The 21,387-nt window shown below is 45.1% G+C and overlaps 1 protein-coding gene across 1 annotated transcript in view; it reads right to left on the bottom strand.

The window, feature by feature from the left end:
• Positions 1–261: 261 nt before the first annotated feature.
• Positions 262–21,387, bottom strand: part of LOC140065298 (uncharacterized) — a 36,354-nt gene continuing 15,228 nt past the window's right edge. Inside the window, exons 6-9 of the mRNA XM_072112891.1 lie at positions 11,600–11,716; positions 8,692–8,841; positions 7,720–7,863; positions 262–498 (exon numbers count right to left, since the gene is read on the bottom strand). Of these exons, the coding sequence (XP_071968992.1) occupies positions 302–498; positions 7,720–7,863; positions 8,692–8,841; positions 11,600–11,716 (608 nt within the window). The 3' untranslated portion in view covers positions 262–301. The remainder of the gene's footprint in view (positions 499–7,719; positions 7,864–8,691; positions 8,842–11,599; positions 11,717–21,387) is intronic.

Below are 21,387 nucleotides of genomic sequence, written 5' to 3'. Positions count from 1 at the left end.
TACACTATACATATTATACACTATTCATATTATACACTATACATATTATACACTATTCATATTATACACATCATATACACTATACATATTATACACTATACATATTATACACTATACATATTACTATACACTATACATATTATACACTATACATATTATACACATCATATACACTATACATATTATACACTATACATATTATACACTATACATATTATACACATCATATATACTATACACACTGTGACTCCTCCAGTAACTGATATAATATTGAGGGATTATCCGGAGCGTCTGATACTTATTACATTACTATAAACAGTGACAATAACATGAAGTAAACAAACAGCGCGATAGGAGGGTGGAAGCTGCTTATTCCGGGAACACTACATAATCTGGTCTCCTGCAGCGTGCTCTGGGCGTAGGTCACTGATATATTTGTGTTGCTACATAGACCGGGGTCAGCACAACCGCGATGCAATATAATCCTAGACTCGGGTCCTGTAGACAGAAAATAATGTTGAAAATTATCCAAAAAATAAATATTTATATTTTATTTACTGGAGTATTTCCACAATCTACTGATCCAAGAATGTAGTTACAGAGGGAAGGGAAAGTATTCAGACCCCTTAAAATTCTACAATCTTTGTTTTATTGTAGCCAATTGATAAGAACAAAAAGTTATTTTGCTCCTTAATGTTCTCTCTGCCCCCATCATATAAAAAAGAAACTGAAATCTAGATATTAACAAGAAACCCTGGAATATCCCCCGGTGATAAGTATTCAGTCCCCGGTGATAAGTATTCAGCCCCCGGTGATAAGTATTCAGTCCCCGGTGATAAGTATTCAGTCCATGGTGGTAAGTATTCAGCCCCCGGTAGTAAGTATTCAGCCCCAGGTGATAAGTATTCAGCCCCCGGTAATAAGTGTTCAGCCCCAGGTGATAAGTATTCAACCCCCGGTGATAAGTATTCAGCCCCCGGTAATAAGTATTCAGCCCCCGGTGATAAGTATTCAACCCCCGGTGATAAGTATTCAGCCCCTGGTGATAAGTATTCATCCCCTTGTGATAAGTATTCAGCCCCCGGTGATAAGTATTCATCCCCCGGTGATAAGTATTCAGCCCCCGGTAATAAGTATTCAGCTCCCGGTGATAAGTATTCAGCCCCCGGTGGTAAGTATTCAGCCCCCTGGTGATAAGTATTCAGCTCCTGGTGATAAGTATTAAGCCCCTGGTGATAAGTATTCAGCCCCCGGTGATAAGTATTCAGCCCCCGGTGATAAGTATTCAGCCCCCGGTGATAAGTATTCAGCCCCCGGTGATAAGTATTCAGCCCCCGGTGGTAAGTATTCAGCCCCCGGTGATAAGTATTCAGCCCCCGGTGATAAGTATTCAGCCCCCGGTGATAAGTATTCGGCCCCTGGTGATAAGTATTCAGCCCCCGGTGATAAGTATTCAGCTCCCGGTAATAAGTATTCAGCTCCCGGTGATAAGTATTCAGCCCCGGTGGTAAGTATTCAGCCCCCGGTGATAAGTATTCAGCCCCCGGTGATAAGTATTCAGCCCCTGGTGATAAGTATTCAGCCCCTGGTGATAAGTATTCAGCCCCTGGTGATAAGTATTCAGCTCCCGGTAATAAGTATTCAGCTCCCGGTGATAAGTATTCAGCCCCCGGTGGTAAGTATTCAGCCCCCGGTGATAAGTATTCAGCCCCCGGTGATAAGTATTCAGCCCCCGGTGATAAGTATTCGGCCCCTGGTGATAAGTATTAAGCCCCCGATGATAAGTATTCAGCCCCCCGGTGATAAGTATTCAACCCCCGGTGATGAGTATTCAGCCCCCGGTGATAAGTATTCAGCCCCGGTGATAAGTATTCAGCCCCCGGTGATAAGTATTCAGCCCCCGGTGATAAGTATTCAGCTCCTGGTCATAAGTATTCAGCCCCCTGGTGATAAGTATTCAACCCCCGGTGATAAGTATTCAGCCCCCGGTGATAAGTATTCAGCCCCCTGGTGATAAGTATTCAGCTCCTGGTGATAAGTATTCAGCCCCCGGTGATAAGTATTCAGCCCCCGGTGATAAGTATTCAGCCCCCGGTGATAAGTATTCAGCTCCTGGTGATAAGTATTCAGCCCCCGGTGATAAGTATTCAGTTCCTGGTGATAAGTATTCAGTCCCCGGTGATAAGTATTCAGCCCAAGGTGATAAGTATTCAGTCCCCGGTGATAAGTATTCAGTTCCTGGTGATACGTATTCAGCCAATAGTGATAAGTATTCAGCCCCTGGTGATAAGTTTTCAGCCCCTGGTGATAAGTATTCAGCCCCTGGTGATAAGTATTCAGCTCCTGGTGATAAGTATTCAGCCCCTGGTGATAAGTATTCAGCCCCCGGTGATAAATATTCAGCCCCTAGCGATAAGTATTCAGCTCCTGGTGATAAGTATTCAGCCCCCGGTGATAAGTATTCAGCCCCCGGTGATAAGTATTCAGTTCCTGGTGATAAGTATTCAGCCCCCGATGATAAGTATTCAACCCCCGGTGATAAGTATTCAGCTCCTGGTGATAAGTATTCAGCTCCTGGTGATAAGTATTCAGCTCCTGGTGATAAGTATTCAGCCCCCGGTGATAAGTATTCAGCTCCTGGTGATAAGTATTCAACCCCCGGTGATAAGTATTCAGCCCCCGGTGATAAGTATTCAGCCCCCGGTGATAAGTATTCAGCCCCCGGTGATAAGTATTCAGTTCCTGGTGATAAGTATTCAGCCCCCGGTGATGAGTATTCAGCCCCCGGTGATGAGTATTCAGCCCCCGGTGATAAGTATTCAGTCCCCGGTGATAAGTATTCAGCCCCCGGTGATAAGTATTCAGTCCCCGGTGATAAGTATTCAGCCCCCGGTGATAAGTATTCAGCTCCTGGTGATAAGTATTCAGCCCCTGGTGATAAGTATTCAGCCCCCGGTGATAAGTATTCAGTCCCTGGTGATAAGTATTCAGCCAATAGTGCTAAGTATTCAGCCCCTGGTGATAAGTATTCAGCCCCTGGTGATAAGTATTCAGCCCCCGGTGATAAGTATTCAGCCCCCGGTGATAAGTATTCAGTCCCTGGTGATAAGTATTCAGCCAATAGTGCTAAGTATTCAGCCCCTGGTGATAAGTTTTCAGCCCCCGGTGATAAGTATTCAGTCCCTGGTGATAAGTATTCAGCCAATAGTGCTAAGTATTCAGCCCCTGGTGATAAGTATTCAGCCCCTGGTGATAAGTATTCAGCCCCTGGTGATAAGTATTCAGCCCCTGGTGATAAGTATTCAGCTCCTGGTGATAAGTATTCAGCCCCCGGTGATAAGTATTCAACCCCCGGTGATAAGTTTTCAGCTCCTGGTGATAAGTATTCAGCCCCCGGTTATAAGAATTCAACCCCCGGTGATGAGTATTCAGCTCCTGGTGATAAGTATTCAGCTCCTGGTGATAAGTATTCAGCTCCTGGTGATAAGTATTTGGCCCCTGGAGAAAAGTATTCAGCCCCTGGTGAAAAGTATTCAGCCCCTGGTCATAAGTATTCAGCCCTCGGTGATAAGTATTCAGCCCCCGGTGATAAGTATTCAGCTACTGGTCATAAGTATTTAGCCCCCGGTGATAAGTATTCAACCCCCGGTGATAAGTATTCAGCTCCTGGTGATAAGTATTCAGCCCCCGGTGATAAGTATTCAGTCCCTGGTGATAAGTTTTCAGTCCCTGGTGATAAGTATTCAGCCAATAGTGCTAAGTATTCAGCCCCTGGTGATAAGTATTCAGCTCCTGGTGATAAGTATTCAGCCCCTGGTGATAAGTATTCAGCCCCTGGTGATAAGTATTCAGCTCCTGGTGATAAGTATTCAGTCCCCGGTGATAAGTATTCAGCCCCCGGTGATAAGTATTCAGTCCCCGGTAATAAGTATTCAGCCCCCGGTGATAAGTATTCAGCTCCTGGTGATAAGTATTCAGCCCCTGGTGATAAGTATTCAGCCCCCGGTGATAAGTATTCAGTCCCTGGTGATAAGTATTCAGCCAATAGTGATAAGTATTCAGCCAATAGTGCTAAGTATTCAGCCCCTGGTGATAAGTTTTCAGCCCCTGGTGATAAGTATTCAGCCCCTGGTGATAAGTATTCAGCCCCTGGTGATAAGTATTCAGCTCCTGGTGATAAGTATTCAGCTCCTGGTGATAAGTATTCAGCCCCCGATGATAAGTATTCAACCCCCGGTGATAAGTATTCAGCTCCTGGTGATAAGTATTCAGCCCCCGGTTATAAGAATTCAACCCCCGGTGATGAGTATTCAGCTCCTGGTGATAAGTATTCAGCTCCTGGTGATAAGTATTCAGCTCCTGGTGATAAGTATTCAGCCCCCGGTGATAAGTATTTGGCCCCTGGAGAAAAGTATTCAGCCCCTGGTGAAAAGTATTCAGCCCCTGGTGATGAGTATTCAGCCCCCGGTGATAAGTATTCAGCTCCTGGTGATAAGTATTCAGCTCCTGGTGATAAGTATTCAGCTCCCGGTGATAAGTATTCAGCCCCCGGTGATAAGTATTCAGCCCCTGGTCATAAGTATTCAGCCCTCGGTGATAAGTATTCAGCCCCCGGTGATAAGTATTCAGCTACTGGTCATAAGTATTTAGCCCCCGGTGATAAGTATTCAACCCCCGGTGATAAGTATTCAGCTCCTGGTGATAAGTATTCAGCCCCCGGTGATAAGTATTCAGTCCCTGGTGATAAGTATTCAGTCCCTGGTGATAAGTATTCAGCCAATAGTGCTAAGTATTCAGCCCCTGGTGATAAGTATTCAGTCCCTGGTGATAAGTATTCAGCCCCTGGTGATAAGTATTCAGTCCCTGGTGATAAGTATTCAGCCCCTGGTGATAAGTATTCAGCTCCTGGTGATAAGTATTCAGCCCCTGGTGATAAGTATTCAGCTCCTGGTGATAAGTATTCAGCCCCTGGTGATAAGTATTCAGCTCCTGGTGATAAGTATTCAGCTCCTGGTGATAAATATTCAGCCCCCGGTGATAAGTATTCAGCTCCTGGTGATAAGTATTCAGCCCCCGGTGATAAGTATTCAGCCCCTGGTGATAAATATTCAGCCCCCGGTGATAGGTATTCAGCCCCCGGTGATAAGTATTCAGCCCCCGGTGATAAGTATTCAGCCCCCGGTGATAAGTATTCAGCCCCTGGTGATAAGTATTCAGCTCCTGGTGATAAGTATTCAGCCCCCGGTTATAAGAATTCATCCTCCGGTGATGAGCATTCAGCTCCTGGTGATAAGTAATCAGCCCCTGGTGATAAATATTCAGCCCCCGGTGATAAGTATTCAGCCCCCGGTGATAGGTATTCAGCCCCCGGTGATAAGTATTCAGCCCCCGGTGATAAGTATTCAGCCCCTGGTGATAAGTATTCAGCTCCTGGTGATAAGTATTCAGCCCCCGGTGATAAGTATTCAGCCCCCGGTGATAAGTATTCAGCCCCCGGTTATAAGAATTCATCCTCCGGTGATGAGCATTCAGCTCCTGGTGATAAGTATTCAGCCCCTGGTGAAAAGTATTCAGCCCCCCGGTGATAAGTATTCAGCTCCTGGTGATAAGTATTCAGCTCCTGGTGATAAGTATTCAGCTCCTGGTGATAAGTATTCAGCCCCCCGGTTATAAGAATTCATCCTCCGGTGATGAGCATTCAGCTCCTGGTGATAAGTATTCAGCCCCTGGTGATAAGTATTCAGCTCCTGGTGATAAGTATTCAGCTCCTGGTGATAAATATTCAGCCCCCGGTGATAAGTATTCAGCTCCTGGTGATGAGTATTCAGCCCCCGGTGATGAGTATTCAGCCTCCGGTGATGAGTATTCCGCCCCCGGTGATAAGTATTCAGCTCCTGGTGATAAATATTCAGCCCCCGGTGATAGGTATTCAGCCCCTGGTGATAAGTATTCAGCTCCTGGTGATAAATATTCAGCCCCCGGTGATGAGTATTCAGCCCCTGGTGAAAAGTATTCAGCCCCTGGTGAAAAGTATTTTGCCTCCGGTGATGAGTATTCAGCCCCCGGTGATGAGTATTCAGCCTCCGGTGATGAGTATTCCGCCCCCGGTGATAAGTATTCAGCCCCCGCTGATGAGTATTCAGCCCACGGTGATACGTATTTAGCCACTTTGCTCAGTGATGAGTAGAAGCAGTTTTGGAGCTGGTGCAGCCAGGAGTCTTCTTAGGAAGATGCTACAAGTTCCTCACCCCTTGATTTGGGGATCCTCTGCCTCCTCCCTGCAGATCCTGGTGAATGTTGGTGGAGGCCATCTTCCAGAGATGCTCCATTGGGTTTAGGTCCTGGCTCTGGCTGGGCCACTCAAGGATGGTCACAGAGATGTTCTGAAGCCTCTGCTTTGTTATTTTAGCTGTGTGCTTAGGATCATTGGGGTTTATTTACTAAGGGTTGCAGATCGCACTTTCGTCGGACTGTTCGTGGTTTTTGCATGGCTCGGACAGGTATTTAGCAGGGGATTGTGTTGTATCCGTTCGAATTTTGGCGCAGCTGCTCTTGCTTCCACGCGACAGAAATGGGGGAGGGGGCGACAATCCGACGTATTCGGATTGATCGCGGGATTTATCTTTCAATTTGTGTCGCAAGACAATGTACTTACATGCACCGGTAAGAAGAAGGTGAACACCGAGGACCTGAGCGGGGAAGCGACACATGCAGGATATTGGGCAGGATCTTAGTGAATCGCGGCAGAGTGCATGATCGTCGGAACAATGCATTTTGGACAAACTCCTCGGACGGATAAGTAAATGTGCCCCATTTTCTTTTTGGAAGGTTTGAGCTAGTCTATGTTCCGGAGCCTCTGGAAGAGGTTTCATCCAGGATATCTCTATTCTTGGCCGCTTTCATCTTTACTTCCATTACACCCAGTGGCCCTGTCCCTTCCCCCATAGCCTAATGCTGCCCCACCATGTGTCACTGCTGGGATTGTATTGTCAGGTGATGAGCAGCGCCTAGTTTTCTCCACCTTGGGCAGTTCCTTAGACCTCATGATTCTCATGTGCTCTGACATGAATTGGGAGCTGTGAGCCCTGTTTTTTTCTGTCAAGATGGAGGCAGGGTGCACATTAATGGGTAAAAAAAGGAAGATTTTTCTTCTTACCAATTGGTTGCAATGAAACAAAGAGTAAAATATTTAATGTGGTCTGAATACTTTTCATACCCACTGTAAAGATGACATGGAGGCAGCCAGTAGACACGGGCTATGGGTTTTATGTTGCCTCCCTATTGTTATCTTAACTACTGTTTTGCATCACTTTACAAATTCCCCGCAAAAAAACTGACTAAACTAACTAAAATGTTCAAGCTGTGCACATGTCATGAGTGTTATGGGCTATCTCCTAGCGGTTTATACTGTAGAGAGTGGTCCAAAAAATAATGATCTGGTTTGCCTTAGGAACCCCAGCTCTATCCCACATAAGATCTTAATCTTAATGTTCTGCTTTTTGCCCTCTGGTCAGCACCGCACCTCTGCTAGAGTTTTTCCTGCTTAGAGCTCAGCTACTTCCAGACTAATCTCTCCTTGATTCAGCAGTGCAGGACCCACCAAGGCCTCCGAACTACTCTGAGATGTAAAGATTTGATGACTTTGCTACAGCTAGATTCAAGTTTTGAGTGAATACAGATGTCTTATCACCATAAGGATTAGTTAGAAATGTGTGTTACCTCTCTTCATTGTCATTGTGCTGGTAATACACCTCGTTGCATCCCCGGTACAAGCGACGCGTTCTCCATCTTTACAGCTACCGTGGACCACAAAATAACAAGATTCACAGAAGTGCCCATTGGTTTTGTTGCTTTCGGTGGGAACTAGATAAAGAAATGCATAAGTATTGAAGATTAATCTGCCATAATTATAAATATTATAAAAGGGGAGGTATGAGAGGTTTGGAGGTTCTCCATAATGAAATTATTGAAAAACAAGTCTAACCACGAATCATCAGTGCAGGTTCCGAAATCTTGCTCAGCTGCAAACATTTTATTGTAGGACATTTACATAATCCAAAAGTTACATCGCAAGATAAGAACTTGTGGAAATAATACATAAATATTGCCGTATTGCATTATTTGTAGTCCTCCCGTCTCTTCAGCTCCAATTCTAAATTCCAATCCTAGTTACACTTTAGGCCATGACATCTCTGTCAGGGTCTGTTACATCCCACCAGGAGACCTTAGTTCAGACTTAGTGATGGCTAATCCTACAAACATTGGGCACCTGGATTTACACCCTTCCCCACTGCTGTGGGGATCTTGGGTCCACAGAAATTATGGCTGTCGCCCGTTCTAGTTAGAGGGCAGCAAAAGTTATTGGCTGCTCCGTAATGTCTATGAAAAAATAATGCCTGGCGTGGGGAAAGCAACGTATAGTAAGAAACAATGAATAAGGGGAAGCAATATCTGGGGGTGCTCAGCGCTGTCTGAGAGGTAAATTTCTTCAAGTACAAATACAGTCCCCATGTACCAGTCACCGAGGAAAATATCTGCTGAACTGATAGCAAAACTTTGCTGTTAACTTTTGTTGTTTTAAACATTGAATTTCCATTGAGGAGTTTTTGAAATAGCAGAATGTGCCATGAAAATATTGAGGACAATCACTTTACTGAGCTCTAACCCGCTAAATAAAGTTTAGGTTCTTACCATCCGGTATTGGGGAGAGACAGTTATCAGTATAACAGCAGGAGGTGTTTCGGGAAGAAATCATCAGGGTGGAGGTTATGGTCCCCGCAGTCTTACACTCCGAGGAGAAGCCGCATCTCTTCATCATCTCCAAAACGATCTTTCCTCCTGCTTTATAAAATTATAAATATGTCTCATCAGTAATATCTGCAAATAGAAATGTAGAAATTGCAAATAAGAGGAACCACACAGAAGAGCTGACACATCCTCTATATACTACATCACACAGGAGAACTGACACAACCTCTATATACTACACAACACAGGAGAGCTGACACATCCTCTATATACTACACCACACAGGAGAGCTGATACATCCTCTATATACTACACCACACAGGAGAGCTGACACATCCTCTATATACTACACCACACAGGAGAGCGGACACATCCTCTATATACTACACCACACAGGAGAGCTGACACATCCTCTATATACTATACCACACAGGAGACACATCCTCTATATACTACATCACACAGGAGACACATCCTCTATATACTACATCACACAGGAGACACATCCTCTATACTACACCACACAGGAGAGCAGACACATCCTCTATATACTACACCACACAGGAGACACATCCTCTATATACTACACCACACAGGAGAGCTGACACACCCCCTATATACTACACCACACAGGAGAGCTGACACACCCCCTATATACTACATCACACAGGAGAGCTGACACATCCTCTATATACTACACCATACAGGAGAGCTGACACATCCTCTATATACTACACCACACAGGAGAGCTGACACATCATCTATATACTACACCACACAGGAGGAGAGCCCAGACATCCTCTATATACTACACCACACAGGAGACACATCCTCTATACTACACCACACAGGAGAGCTGACACCCCCCTATATACTACACCACACAGGAGAGCTGACACACCCCCTATATACTACATCACACAGGAGAGCTGACACATCCTCTATATACTACACCATACAGGAGAGCTGACACATCCTCTATATACTACACCACACAGGAGAGCTGACACATCATCTATATACTACACCACACAGGAGGAGAGCCCAGACATCCTCTATATACTACACCACACAGGAGACACATCCTCTATACTTCACCACACAGGAGAGCTGACACCCCCCCCCCTATATACTACACCACACAGGAGAGCTGACACACCCCCTATATACTACATCACACAGGAGAGCTGACACATCCTCTATATACTACACCATACAGGAGAGCTGACACATCCTCTATATACTACACCACACAGGAGAGCTGACACATCATCTATATACTACACCACACAGGAGGAGAGCCCAGACATCCTCTATATACTACACCACACAGGAGACACATCCTCTATACTACACCACACAGGAGAGCTGACACCCCCCCTATATACTACACCACACAGGAGAGCTGACACACCCCCTATATACTACACCTCACAGGAGAGCTGACACATCCTCTATATAATACACCACACAGGAGAGCTGACACATCCTCTATATACTACACCACACAGGAGAGCTGACACATCCTCTATATACTACACCACACAGGAGAGATTACACATCCTCTATATACTACACCACACAGGAGAGCTGACACATCATCTATATACTACACCACACAGGAGGAGAGCCCAGACATCCTCTATATACTACACCACACAGGAGACACATCCTCTATACTACACCACACAGGAGAGCTGACACACCCCCTATATACTACACCACACAGGAGAGCTGACACATCCTCTATATACTACACCACACAGGATAGCTGACACATCCTCTATATACTACACCACACAGGAGAGCTGACACATCCTCTATATACTACACCACACAGGAGACACATACTCTATATACTACACCACACAGGAGACACGTCCTCTATATACTACACCACACAGGAGGGCTGACACACCCCCTATATACTACACCACACAGGAGAGCTGACACCCCCCTATATACTACACCACACAGGAGAGCTGACACATCCTCTATATACTGCACCACACAAGAAAGCTGACACATCCTCTATATACTACACCACACAGGAGAGCTGACACATCCTCTATATACTACACCACACAGGATAGCTGACACATCCTCTATATACTACACCACACAGGAGAGCTGACACATCCTCTATATACTACACCACACAGGAGACACATACTCTATATACTACACCACACAGGAGACACGTCCTCTATATACTACACCACACAGGAGGGCTGACACACCCCCTATATACTACACCACACAGGAGAGCTGACACCCCCCTATATACTACACCACACAGGAGAGCTGACACATCCTCTATATACTGCACCACACAAGAAAGCTGACACATCCTCTATATACTACACCACACAGGAGAGCTGACACATCCTCCATATACTACACCACACAGGAGAGATGACACATCCTCCATATACTACACCACATAGGGGAGTCTAAATTATATTTGAACTTTCTATGCAATGTTTATATATAATGGGGGTCATTTACTAAGGGCCCGATTCGCGTTTTCCCGACGCGTTACCCGAATATTTCCGATTTGCGCCGATTGCGTGGCCGATTGAAAACCGGACGGATTCGGAAAAACCGCTGCATTTAAAAAACAAAAACTGTCGCGGAGCTTGCACTTACCTTCACTAGGAATAGGCCTGTGTTCTTGAGTGCGTTCCGAAGCTCTTTATCGCAGCAGCGCCACCTGGTGGACGTCACAGGAACTACCTTAATGAATCCCGGCAGAACCCGAATCCACCGCAGAGAACGCGCTGCTGGATCGCGAACGGACCGAGTAAGTAAATCTGCCCCTATGTGTTTATTCTCATAACATTAAACTTACTTTTTGTGGACTTTAGTATTATAGTCACGCAGGCATCATGTTCTGGGCCACATGTTACATATTTTTCGCATTTCGTGTGAATTGATCCAGAACATCGTTTGCACCGTAACATGTTGACTGTAATAGAACACAGATAGGAAGATTTGTTACCAACTCTTCTCTCTTGTTGTTGATATAAATGTGGTCCGGAAATGTTTTGGTTATTTTTCCTTATAAATATTTATATCCTGGTACATAATGCTGTTCTTCCGGCTCCATGTGCTGGTATGTGGGGGATAATCTCTGGAGAAGTCATGGGCAGCCTGGAAATCATGGGGTGTACACAGGTCAGGCTGGTCCCTGGAATATACATGTAGATATGTGTCATAAGTTATGGGTTATGAGGCCCCTTCTTATGATAGGTGCTCTGGGGAAGTTACCTTTGCCGTATGATATAACATATTTAGCACCTGCCCCAACCACCGTCCTCTGTGATTCCCCTGTGCCTTACAAATGTTCATTGGTTTCCTCTGTCTCTTCAATAGAAATGTAAATTGTTTTCCTGGGTCCCATGAATTGATAGACTTGGTGTCTCCAACCACCTCATGGTCATGGTGTGTCTCAAAATGGCGACCTAAGAACTCAGGAAACCCTTTTGAGAAGATATTACACAATTTGGAAACATTTCCCCAACTTTCCACCTCGATTCTCTAGTAGCCATACTAAAAATCTGTGTCTTTATTGTGGGGAACCGGGACATTATGCCTCCAACTGTCTTAATAAGATCCAAAGGACTGTAGTCTGCAAAAGTGGCGAGTCGGTAAACAATGTTGAACTTTCTACTCTACCAGATTCTGCTTCTCAGTCCATCTCATCTGTAACTCAAGACAAAGTTAATTCATCTCATTTCACCATTGGGAGCCGTACATTACAATGGATTCTGGGGCAGGAGGTAATTTGATGGACTTACAGTTTGCACTCGACAATAACATCGCACGTAGGACTAAATCCATGCCAATGGAAATGGAAACAGTTGATGGATCACCTTTATCATCTGGGCCGGTAACTGAGGAGACAATTGACCTTGGAATCTGTTTTGAACCCAATCATCATGAAACTATTACTTTTCATTTGATTTCTTCTCCCAAGTTTCCAGTTATTCTAGGAATTCCATGGTTTGCTAAACATAATCCTTCTATCAACTGGGAATCAAGGTCGGTTACCTTTCCATCTGAATACTGCAAGGACAATTGTCATATGAATGTATCTATCCAAAAGCAACTGCAAGTCTCTGAGATTTCTCTTCAAAAAGACAAGTTGCCACCTCAGTACCAACATATCAATGACGTCTGCAGCAAGAAAAAAGCTGATCAGCTACCTCCTCATCGCTCTTATGATTGTCCTATTGAGTTGCTTCCTGGAGCGGCTCTTCCTTTTGGGCGCATTTACAATCTCTCTGAACCAGAATTAAAAGTACTCGTCCATCTTCCTCCCCAGCTGGTGCACCCTTGCTCTTTGTAGAAAAGAAAGACTCATCCTTGCGGCCGTGTATCGACTACAGACGTCCACCAGGTATCGTTGCTGCGCTGAAGAGCATCGGAATGCACTGAAGTACACCAAGCTATCCTAGGTGAAGAAAAGCGCGTGTCGAGCGACACATTTTTTTTTAAAAATGCGGCGGTTTTTCCGAATCCGTCGGGTTTTCATTCGGCCATGCCCCCCGATTTCCATCGCGTGCATGCCAGCAACGATGCGCCATAATCCGATCGCGTGTGCCAAAATCCCGGGGCAATTCAGGAAAAATCGGTGCAAATGACCCCCGATGTGTCCCAAGACTTCTCAATTTGTTGTGATATATCTTGATGACATTCTAATATTTTCTGACACCTTGCAGGAACACCGCAGACATGTTACGTTAGTCTTGGAATGTTTACAGGAGAATCAGCTTTATATTAAATTAGTGTGAATTTGAACAAACCAGAATCCAATTTCTGGGGCAAATCATATCTCCAGGAGGCCTGTGTATGGATCCTGGAAAAATTAAAGCTGTTGTGGATTGGCCTACCCCCAAAAAATGTGAACGATATTCAGCGGTTTGTTGGCTTTGCACATTTTTACAGGAGATTCATAAAGGACTTTTCTAAAGTAATTTTTCCAATCACTTCACTCACAAAGAAAAACCAAGCATTTTTGTGGTCCTTAGAGGCACAGGAGGCTTTTGATAAACTTCTGCACCCATACTGGTTCATCCAAATCCTGAATTACCATGTGTTGTGGAGGCAGATGCCTCAGACGCTGCTGTGGGAGCTGTTCTGTCTCAACAAGTTGGTGACAAGATGCAACTTCATCCATGTGCCTTTCTTTCCCATACCATGTCATCTGCAGAACGGAACTATGACATCGGAAATAAAGAACTGTTGGCCATTAAAATTGCCTTCTCTGAATGGAGACATCTTTTGGAAGGTGTCCACAGGACACAGGAATTTAGAGTTTATCCGTACTGCCAGGAGATTATCTGCAAGACAAGCACGGTGGGCCTCGACCAGGCTCAAGGAATGGCAAGGCTGATGCCTTATCCTGGATTCTTGATGAACCTAAGGAGGGGTCTGAGACAGAGTCAACCATCTTACCTTCCAAAAATTTTGTAGGAATACTTGACTCCAAAGAGCTATTAACAAAGATCAAAGATGGATATCAGAATGACTCATTTCTCAATCACCCTTCTCGGGATGTGAATCTTTCCTTCAAAGAGGGGTTCTGGAAGCAGGACAACAGACTATATACCCCTGAATCTGCTCGACTTGAAGTCTTAAAGCTGATCCATAATTCAAAACTTGCAGGGCTTCTAGGAGTTATGAAAACTTATGAACTGTTGCTTCGTTCATTTTGGTGGCCCAATTGTAAAAATGATGTTAAGAAGTATGTTTCATCCTGTGCACGAACCAAGACTCCACGTTCTCCCCCTCTAGGTCTTCTTCAAACACTGCAAGTTCCATCCAGGCCTTGGGGATCAATTTCCATGGATTTTATTGTGGATCTTCCTCCTTCTAAAGAAATGACCACCATCCTTGTTGTTGTGGACCGACTCACAAAAATGGCCCATTTTATACCAACCAAACGAATCCCGACTGCTGAACAAACTGCAGAATTAATGATAAAGGAGATTTTTTTAGGCTGCTTGTTGCACCAGACAATGTCATCTCAGATAGAGGTGTGCAATTCACATTTTTGGAAGAATTTTGGAAGAATTTTTGTACAGCCTTAGGAATCAAAGTTAATTTATCTTCTGTTTTTCATCCTCAGTCAAACAACCAGACTGAAAGGACTAACCAAACTCTGGAACAATATCTCCGCTGCTTTATTTCTTACCTTCAAGATGATTGGGTGGACTATTTACCAACAGCAGAATTTGCTTACAACAATTCCAAACATACACTCACCGGCCACTTTATTAGGTCCACCATGCTAGTAACGGGTTGGACCCCCTTTTGCCTTCAGAACTCCCTCAATTCTTCGTGGCATAGATACAACAAGGTGCTGGAAGCTCCTCAGAGATTTTGCTCCATATTGACATGATGGCATCACACAGTTGCCGCAGATTTGTCGGCTGCACATCCATGATGCGAATCTCCCGTTCCACCACATCCCAAAGATGCTCTATTGGATTGAGATCTGGTGACTGTGGAGGCCATTTGTGTCCAGTGACCTCATTGTCTTGTTCAAGAAACCAGTCTGAGATGATTCCAGCTTTATGACATGGCGCATTATCCTGCTGAAAGTAGCCATCAGATGTTACAGGGTACATTGTGCTCATAAAGGGATGGACATGGTCAGCAACAATACTCAGGTAGGAAAATATTCCCCACACCATGACACCACCACCACCAGCCTGACCCGCTGATACAAGGCAGGATGATCCATGACACCAGCACCACCAGCCTGAGCCGCTGATACAAGGCAGGATGGATCCATGACACCACCACCACCAGCCTGACCCGCTGATACAAGGCAGGATGGATCCATGACACCACCACCACCAGCCTGAGCCGCTGATACAAGGCAGGATGCATCCATGACACCACCACCACCAGCCTGAGCCGCTGATACAATGCAGGATGGATCCATGACACCACCACCACCAGCCTGAGCCGCTGATACAAGGCAGGAGGGATCCATGCTTTCATGTTGTTGACGCCAAATTCGGACCCTACCATCCGAATGTCGCAGCAGAAATCGAGACTCATCAGACCAGGCAACGTTTTTCCAATCTTCTACTGTCCAATTTCGATGAGCTTGTGCAAATTGTAGCCTCAGTTTCCTGTTCTTAGCTGAAAGGAGTGGCACCCGGTGTGGTCTTCTGCTGCTGTAGCCCATCTGCCTCAAAGTTCGAAGTACTGTGCAGTCAGAGATGCTCTTCTGCCTACCTTGGTTGTAACGGGTGGCGATTTGAGTCACTGTTGCCTTTCTATCAGCTCGAACCAGTCTGCCCATTCTCCTCTGACCTCTGGAATCAACAAGGCATTTCCGCCCACAGAACTGCCGCTCACTGAATGTTTTTCCTTTTTCTTTTTTATTTTTTTTCATTCTCTGTAAACCCTAGAGATCAGCAGTTTCTGAAATACTCAGACCAGCCCTTCTGGCACCAACAACCATGCCACGTTCAAAGGCCTCAAATCACCTTTCTTCCCCATACTGATGCTCGGTTTGAACTTCAGGAGATTGTCTTGACCATGTCTACATGCCTAGATGCACTGCCGCCATGTGATTGGCTGATTAGAAATTAAGTGTTAACGAGCAGTTGGACAGGTGTACCGGTGGCCGGTGAGTGTAGTTCTACATCTGAAAGTCCATTTTATGCAAACTTTGGCTTCCATCCTGTGTTTATTCCTAGCCTTCCATCTTCTACATCTACTCCTGCAGTTACTGACAGACTAACAGCATTACATGAAACTCAGAAAAAAACTAATTAAAATGCTACAAGAAGCCCAAGAAAACTACAAAAAGGCGGCAGATAAACATCGCAAGACTCCTCCTACCCTAAATGTTGGCGATAAGGTTTGATTGTCTACTAAAAATCTGAATACGCATGTTCCTTCTCCCAAATTGGCCCAGGAATTCATTGGACCTTTCCAAATTTCTGCTCAAATTAATCAAGTTGCCTTCCGTTTAAAACTTCCCAACAGTCTGAAACTCCATCCTGTGTTCCATGTATCATTGCATAAACTATTCAATGAAAACCCATTTCCAGGACGAAATCAACCACCTCCTGCACCAGTAAAGATCCAAGGGGAGGAGGAATGTGATGTGGTTAGAATCCTGGACTCTAAAATTTCAAGAGGTCGTTTGCAGTATCTAGTGCAATGGAAGGGGTATGGACCAGAAGAAAATTCTTGTGAGCCAGAAATAATGTCCATGCCCCTAGGCTAACAAAATCCTTTCATCAGAGACATCCAGAAAAGCCAGCCCCTAGGATGTCCAGAGGCCATCCTGAAAGGAGGGGACTACTGTCAGGACTTGAACCGGCAGACTCTGCTGTCCCAGGCTGCAGCTGTATCAATGCACACTCTGGACAGCTCCAGTGCTGATCCTTGGCCTAGTTTTTGACTATCCAGTTCCTAGTTCCTGTTTCCCTGGCCTTGCTCCACCCCTTTCTAGATTGGACTTCCTATTTAAATCCAGCCTTGCCTATACATCCTTGCAAGATTATTGTGCTTCCAGCCTGTAGTCTAGATTGTCTCCTTCTCTCCTTGGACTGACTTCTCTATTGTGCAAAGACCACCGGCTTCGTCTTGACTATGATACCTGCCTGCTCCTCTGTATTGCTAAGATTCTCCTGTGTGCTGACCTCTGGCTTCACTGACTACGATTCCTGCCTGCAATACCCAAGCAAGTTGCAAGACTTAGGGGCAAATGTATCATAGTTCCAGCTAGCCAAATTGTCTAAATTTGGCGACTTTTTCAAGTACGCCTTGGTCTGCACCTTGTGCAGTTCGCCTTATGTATCTTTGTTTTCCAGATGTTCCTTGCGACTTTTTGCCATTTTTGCGGCAATTATGGCGCAATCCTGCACCTGGTCCAGGGCAGGTGCAAATTTTTATTTTTTTTTCATGGACACAATTTTAACATGTAAATTGGAATTATTTCACATGCTTTAACTGTTTAACATTTTGCACAGTAACCTCTTTTGTCAAAATTTTTAAATTTTTTCTTTTTTTTTTATTGGTTACTTCTAAGGGTGAGGATACACGTAACGGCTTGATTGCGTTTTTAATGCATTTTGAAACTAATTACAACAGCTGATGAGAGGTGATTTGCCTTACTGTTAACATTTTAAATGCCACATTAACGCATGTGTTAACATTGAGTTCACTATGCTTTTTGTAAATTCTAATGTTAATAGTAACGTAATTAGGAAAATCCCCTCCCCTCAGCTGTTGTAATAGGTTTCAAAATGCATTAAAAAAGCAACATGTTAAATCCCAAATTAACAGTAGTGTCCACTCCTGTATATCACCCCCTCACATGGCTTGTATCCTCTCCTGTATATAACCCCCTCACATGGCTTGTATCCTCTCCTGTATATAACCCCCCACATGGCTTGTATCCTCTCCTGTATATAACCCCTCACATGGCTTGTATCCTCTCCTGTATATAACCCCCTCACATGGCTTGTATCCTCTCCTGTATATAACCCCCCACATGGCTTGTATCCTCTCCTGTATATAACCCCTCACATGGCTTGTGTCCTCTCTTGTATATAACTCCTCACATGGCGTGTATCCTCTCCTGTATATAACCCCCTCACATGGCTTATGTCCTCTCCTGTATATAACCCCCTCACATGGCTTGTATCCTCTCCTGTATATAACCCCCTCACATGGCTTATGTCTTCTCCTGTATATAAAACCTCACATGGCTTATGTCTTCTCCTGTATATAAAACCTCACATGGCTTATGTCCTCTCCTGTATATAACCCCTCACATGGCTTATGTCCTCTCCTGTATATAACCCCTCACATGGCTTGTGTCCTATCCTGTATATAACCCCTCACATGGCTTGTATCCTCTCCTGTATATAACCCCTCACATGGCTTGTATCCTCTCCTGTATATAACCCCCTCACATGGATTGTATCCCCTCCTGTATATTACGCTTTACATGGCTTATGTCCTCTCCTGTATATAACCCCTCACATGGCTTATGTCCTCTCCTGTATATAACCCCTCACATGGCTTGTGTCCTCTCCTGTATATAACCCCTCACATGGCCTGTATCCTATCCTGTATATAACCCCTCACATGGCTTGTGTCCACTCCTGTATATAACCCCTCACATGGCTTGTATCCTCTCCTGTATATAACCTCTCACATGGCTTGTGTCCTCTCCTGTATATAACCTCTCACATGGCTTGTGTCCTCTCTTGTATATAACTCCTCACATGGCGTGTATCCTCTCCTGTATATAACCCCCTCACATGGCTTGTATCCTCTCCTATATATAACCCCTCACGTGGCTTGTATCCTCTCCTGTATATAACCCCTCACATGGCTTGTATCCTCTCCTGTATATAACCCCCTCACATGGCTTATGTCCTCTCCTGTATATAACCCCTCACATGGCTTGTGTCCACTCCTGTATATAACCCCTCACATGGCTTGTGTCCTCTCCTGTATATAACCCCCTCACATGGCTTATGTCCTCTCCTGTATATAACCCCCTCACATGGCTTGTATCCTCTCCTGTATATAACCCCTCACATGGCTTGTGTCCTCTCCTGTATATAACCCCCTCACATGGATTATGTCCTCTCCTGTATGTAACCCCTCACATGGCTTGTGTCCTCTCCTGTATATTACCCCTCATATGGCTTGTGTCTTCTCCTGTATATAACCCCTCACATGGTTTGTGTCCTCTCCTGTATATAACCCCTCACATGGCTTGTGTCCTCTCCTGTATTTTACCCCTCATATGGCTTGTATCCTCTCCTGTATATAACCCCTCACATGGCTTGTATCCTCTCCTGTATATCACCCCCTCACATGGCTTGTGTCCTCTCCTGTATATAACCCCTCACATGGCTTGTATCCTCTCCTGTATATAACACCTCACATGGCTTGTATCCTCTCCTGTATAATCCCCTCACGTGGCTTGTGTCCACTCCTGTATATAACCCCTTCACATGGCTTGTAACCTCTCCTGTATATAACCCCCTCACATGGCTTGTATCCTCTCCTGTATATAACACCTCACATGGCTTGTAACCTCTCCTGTATATAACCCCCTCACATGGCTTGTATCCTCTACTGTATATAACCCCTCACATGGCTTGAATCCTCTCCTGTATATAACCCCTCACATGGCTTGTGTCCTCTCCTGTATATAAACTCTCACATGGCTTGTATCCTCTCCTGTATATAACCCCTCCTGTGGCTTGTATCCTCTCCTGTATATAACCCCTCAAGTGGCTTGTATCCTCTCCTGTATATAATCCCTCACATGGCTTGTATCCTCTCCTGTATATAACCCCTCACATGGCTTGTGTCCTCTCCTGTATATAACCTCTCACATGGCTTGTATCCTCTCCTGTATATAACCCCTCCCGTGGCTTGTATCCTCTCCTGTATATAACCCCTCACGTGGCTTGTATCCTCTCCGGTATATAACCCCTCCCGTGGCTTGTATCCTCTCCTGTATATAACCCCTCCCGTGGCTTGTATCCTCTCCTGTATATAACCCCTCACGTGGCTTGTATCCTCTCCTGTATATAACTCCTCACGTGGCTTGTATCCTATCTTGTATATAACCTCTCACATGGCTTGTATCCTCTCCTGTATATAACCCATCACATGGCTTGTATCCTCTCCTGTATATAACCCATCACATGGCTTGTATCCTCTCCTGTACATAACCCCTCACAGGGCTTGTATCCTCTCCTGTATATAACCCCCTCACATGGCTTGTATCCTCTCCTGTATATAACTCCTCACATGGCGTGTATCCTCTCCTGTATATAACTCCCTCACATGGCTATAGGCAGTGTGTGTAGTAGCTATAGGCAGTGTGTGTATGTGTGCTAGCAGTAGCTATAGGCAGTGTGTCTATGTGCTAGTAGTAGCTATAGGCAGTGTGTGTCTGTGTGCTAGTAGTAGCTATAGGCAGTATGTGTCTGTGTGCTAGCAGTAGCTATAGGCAGTGTGTGTCTGTGTGCTAGCAGGAGCTATAGGCAGTGTGTGTCTGTGTGCTAGCAGTAGCTTTAGGCAGTGTGTGTCTGTGTGCTAGTAGTAGCTATAGGCAGTGTGTCTGTGTGCTAGCAGTAGCTATAGGCAGTGAGTGTCTGTGTGCTAGTAGTAGCTATAGGCAGTGTGTGTCTGTGTGCTAGTAGTAGCTATAGGCAGTGTGTGTCTGTGTGCTAGTAGTAGCTATAGGCAGTAAGTGGCTGTGTGCTAGCAGTAGCTAACGGCAGTGTGTGTCTGTGTGCTAGTAGTTGCTATAGGCAGTGAGTGTCTGTGTGCTAGCAGTAGCTATAGGCAGTGTGTGTCTGTGTGCTAGCAGTAGCTATAGGCAGTGTGTGTCTGTGTGCTAGTAGTAGCTATAGGCAATGTGTATCTGTGTGCTAGCAGCAGCTAGAAGCAGTGTTTGTCTGTGTGCTAGTAGTAGCTATAGGCAGTGTGTGTCTGTGTGCTAGCAGTAGCTTTAGGCAGTGTGTGTCTGTGTGCTAGTAGTAGCTATAGGCAGTGTGTGTCTGTGTGCTAGCAGTAGCCGTAGGCAATGTGTATCTGTGTGCTAGCAGTAGCTATAGGCAGTGTGTC

Source organism: Engystomops pustulosus, chromosome 6 (assembly GCF_040894005.1).
Source record: "Engystomops pustulosus chromosome 6, aEngPut4.maternal, whole genome shotgun sequence".
Classification (NCBI taxonomy): Eukaryota; Metazoa; Chordata; class Amphibia; order Anura; family Leptodactylidae; genus Engystomops; species Engystomops pustulosus.
Note: the sequence above shows the minus strand (reverse complement) of the source record. Positions and strands in the feature narration are given on the sequence as shown.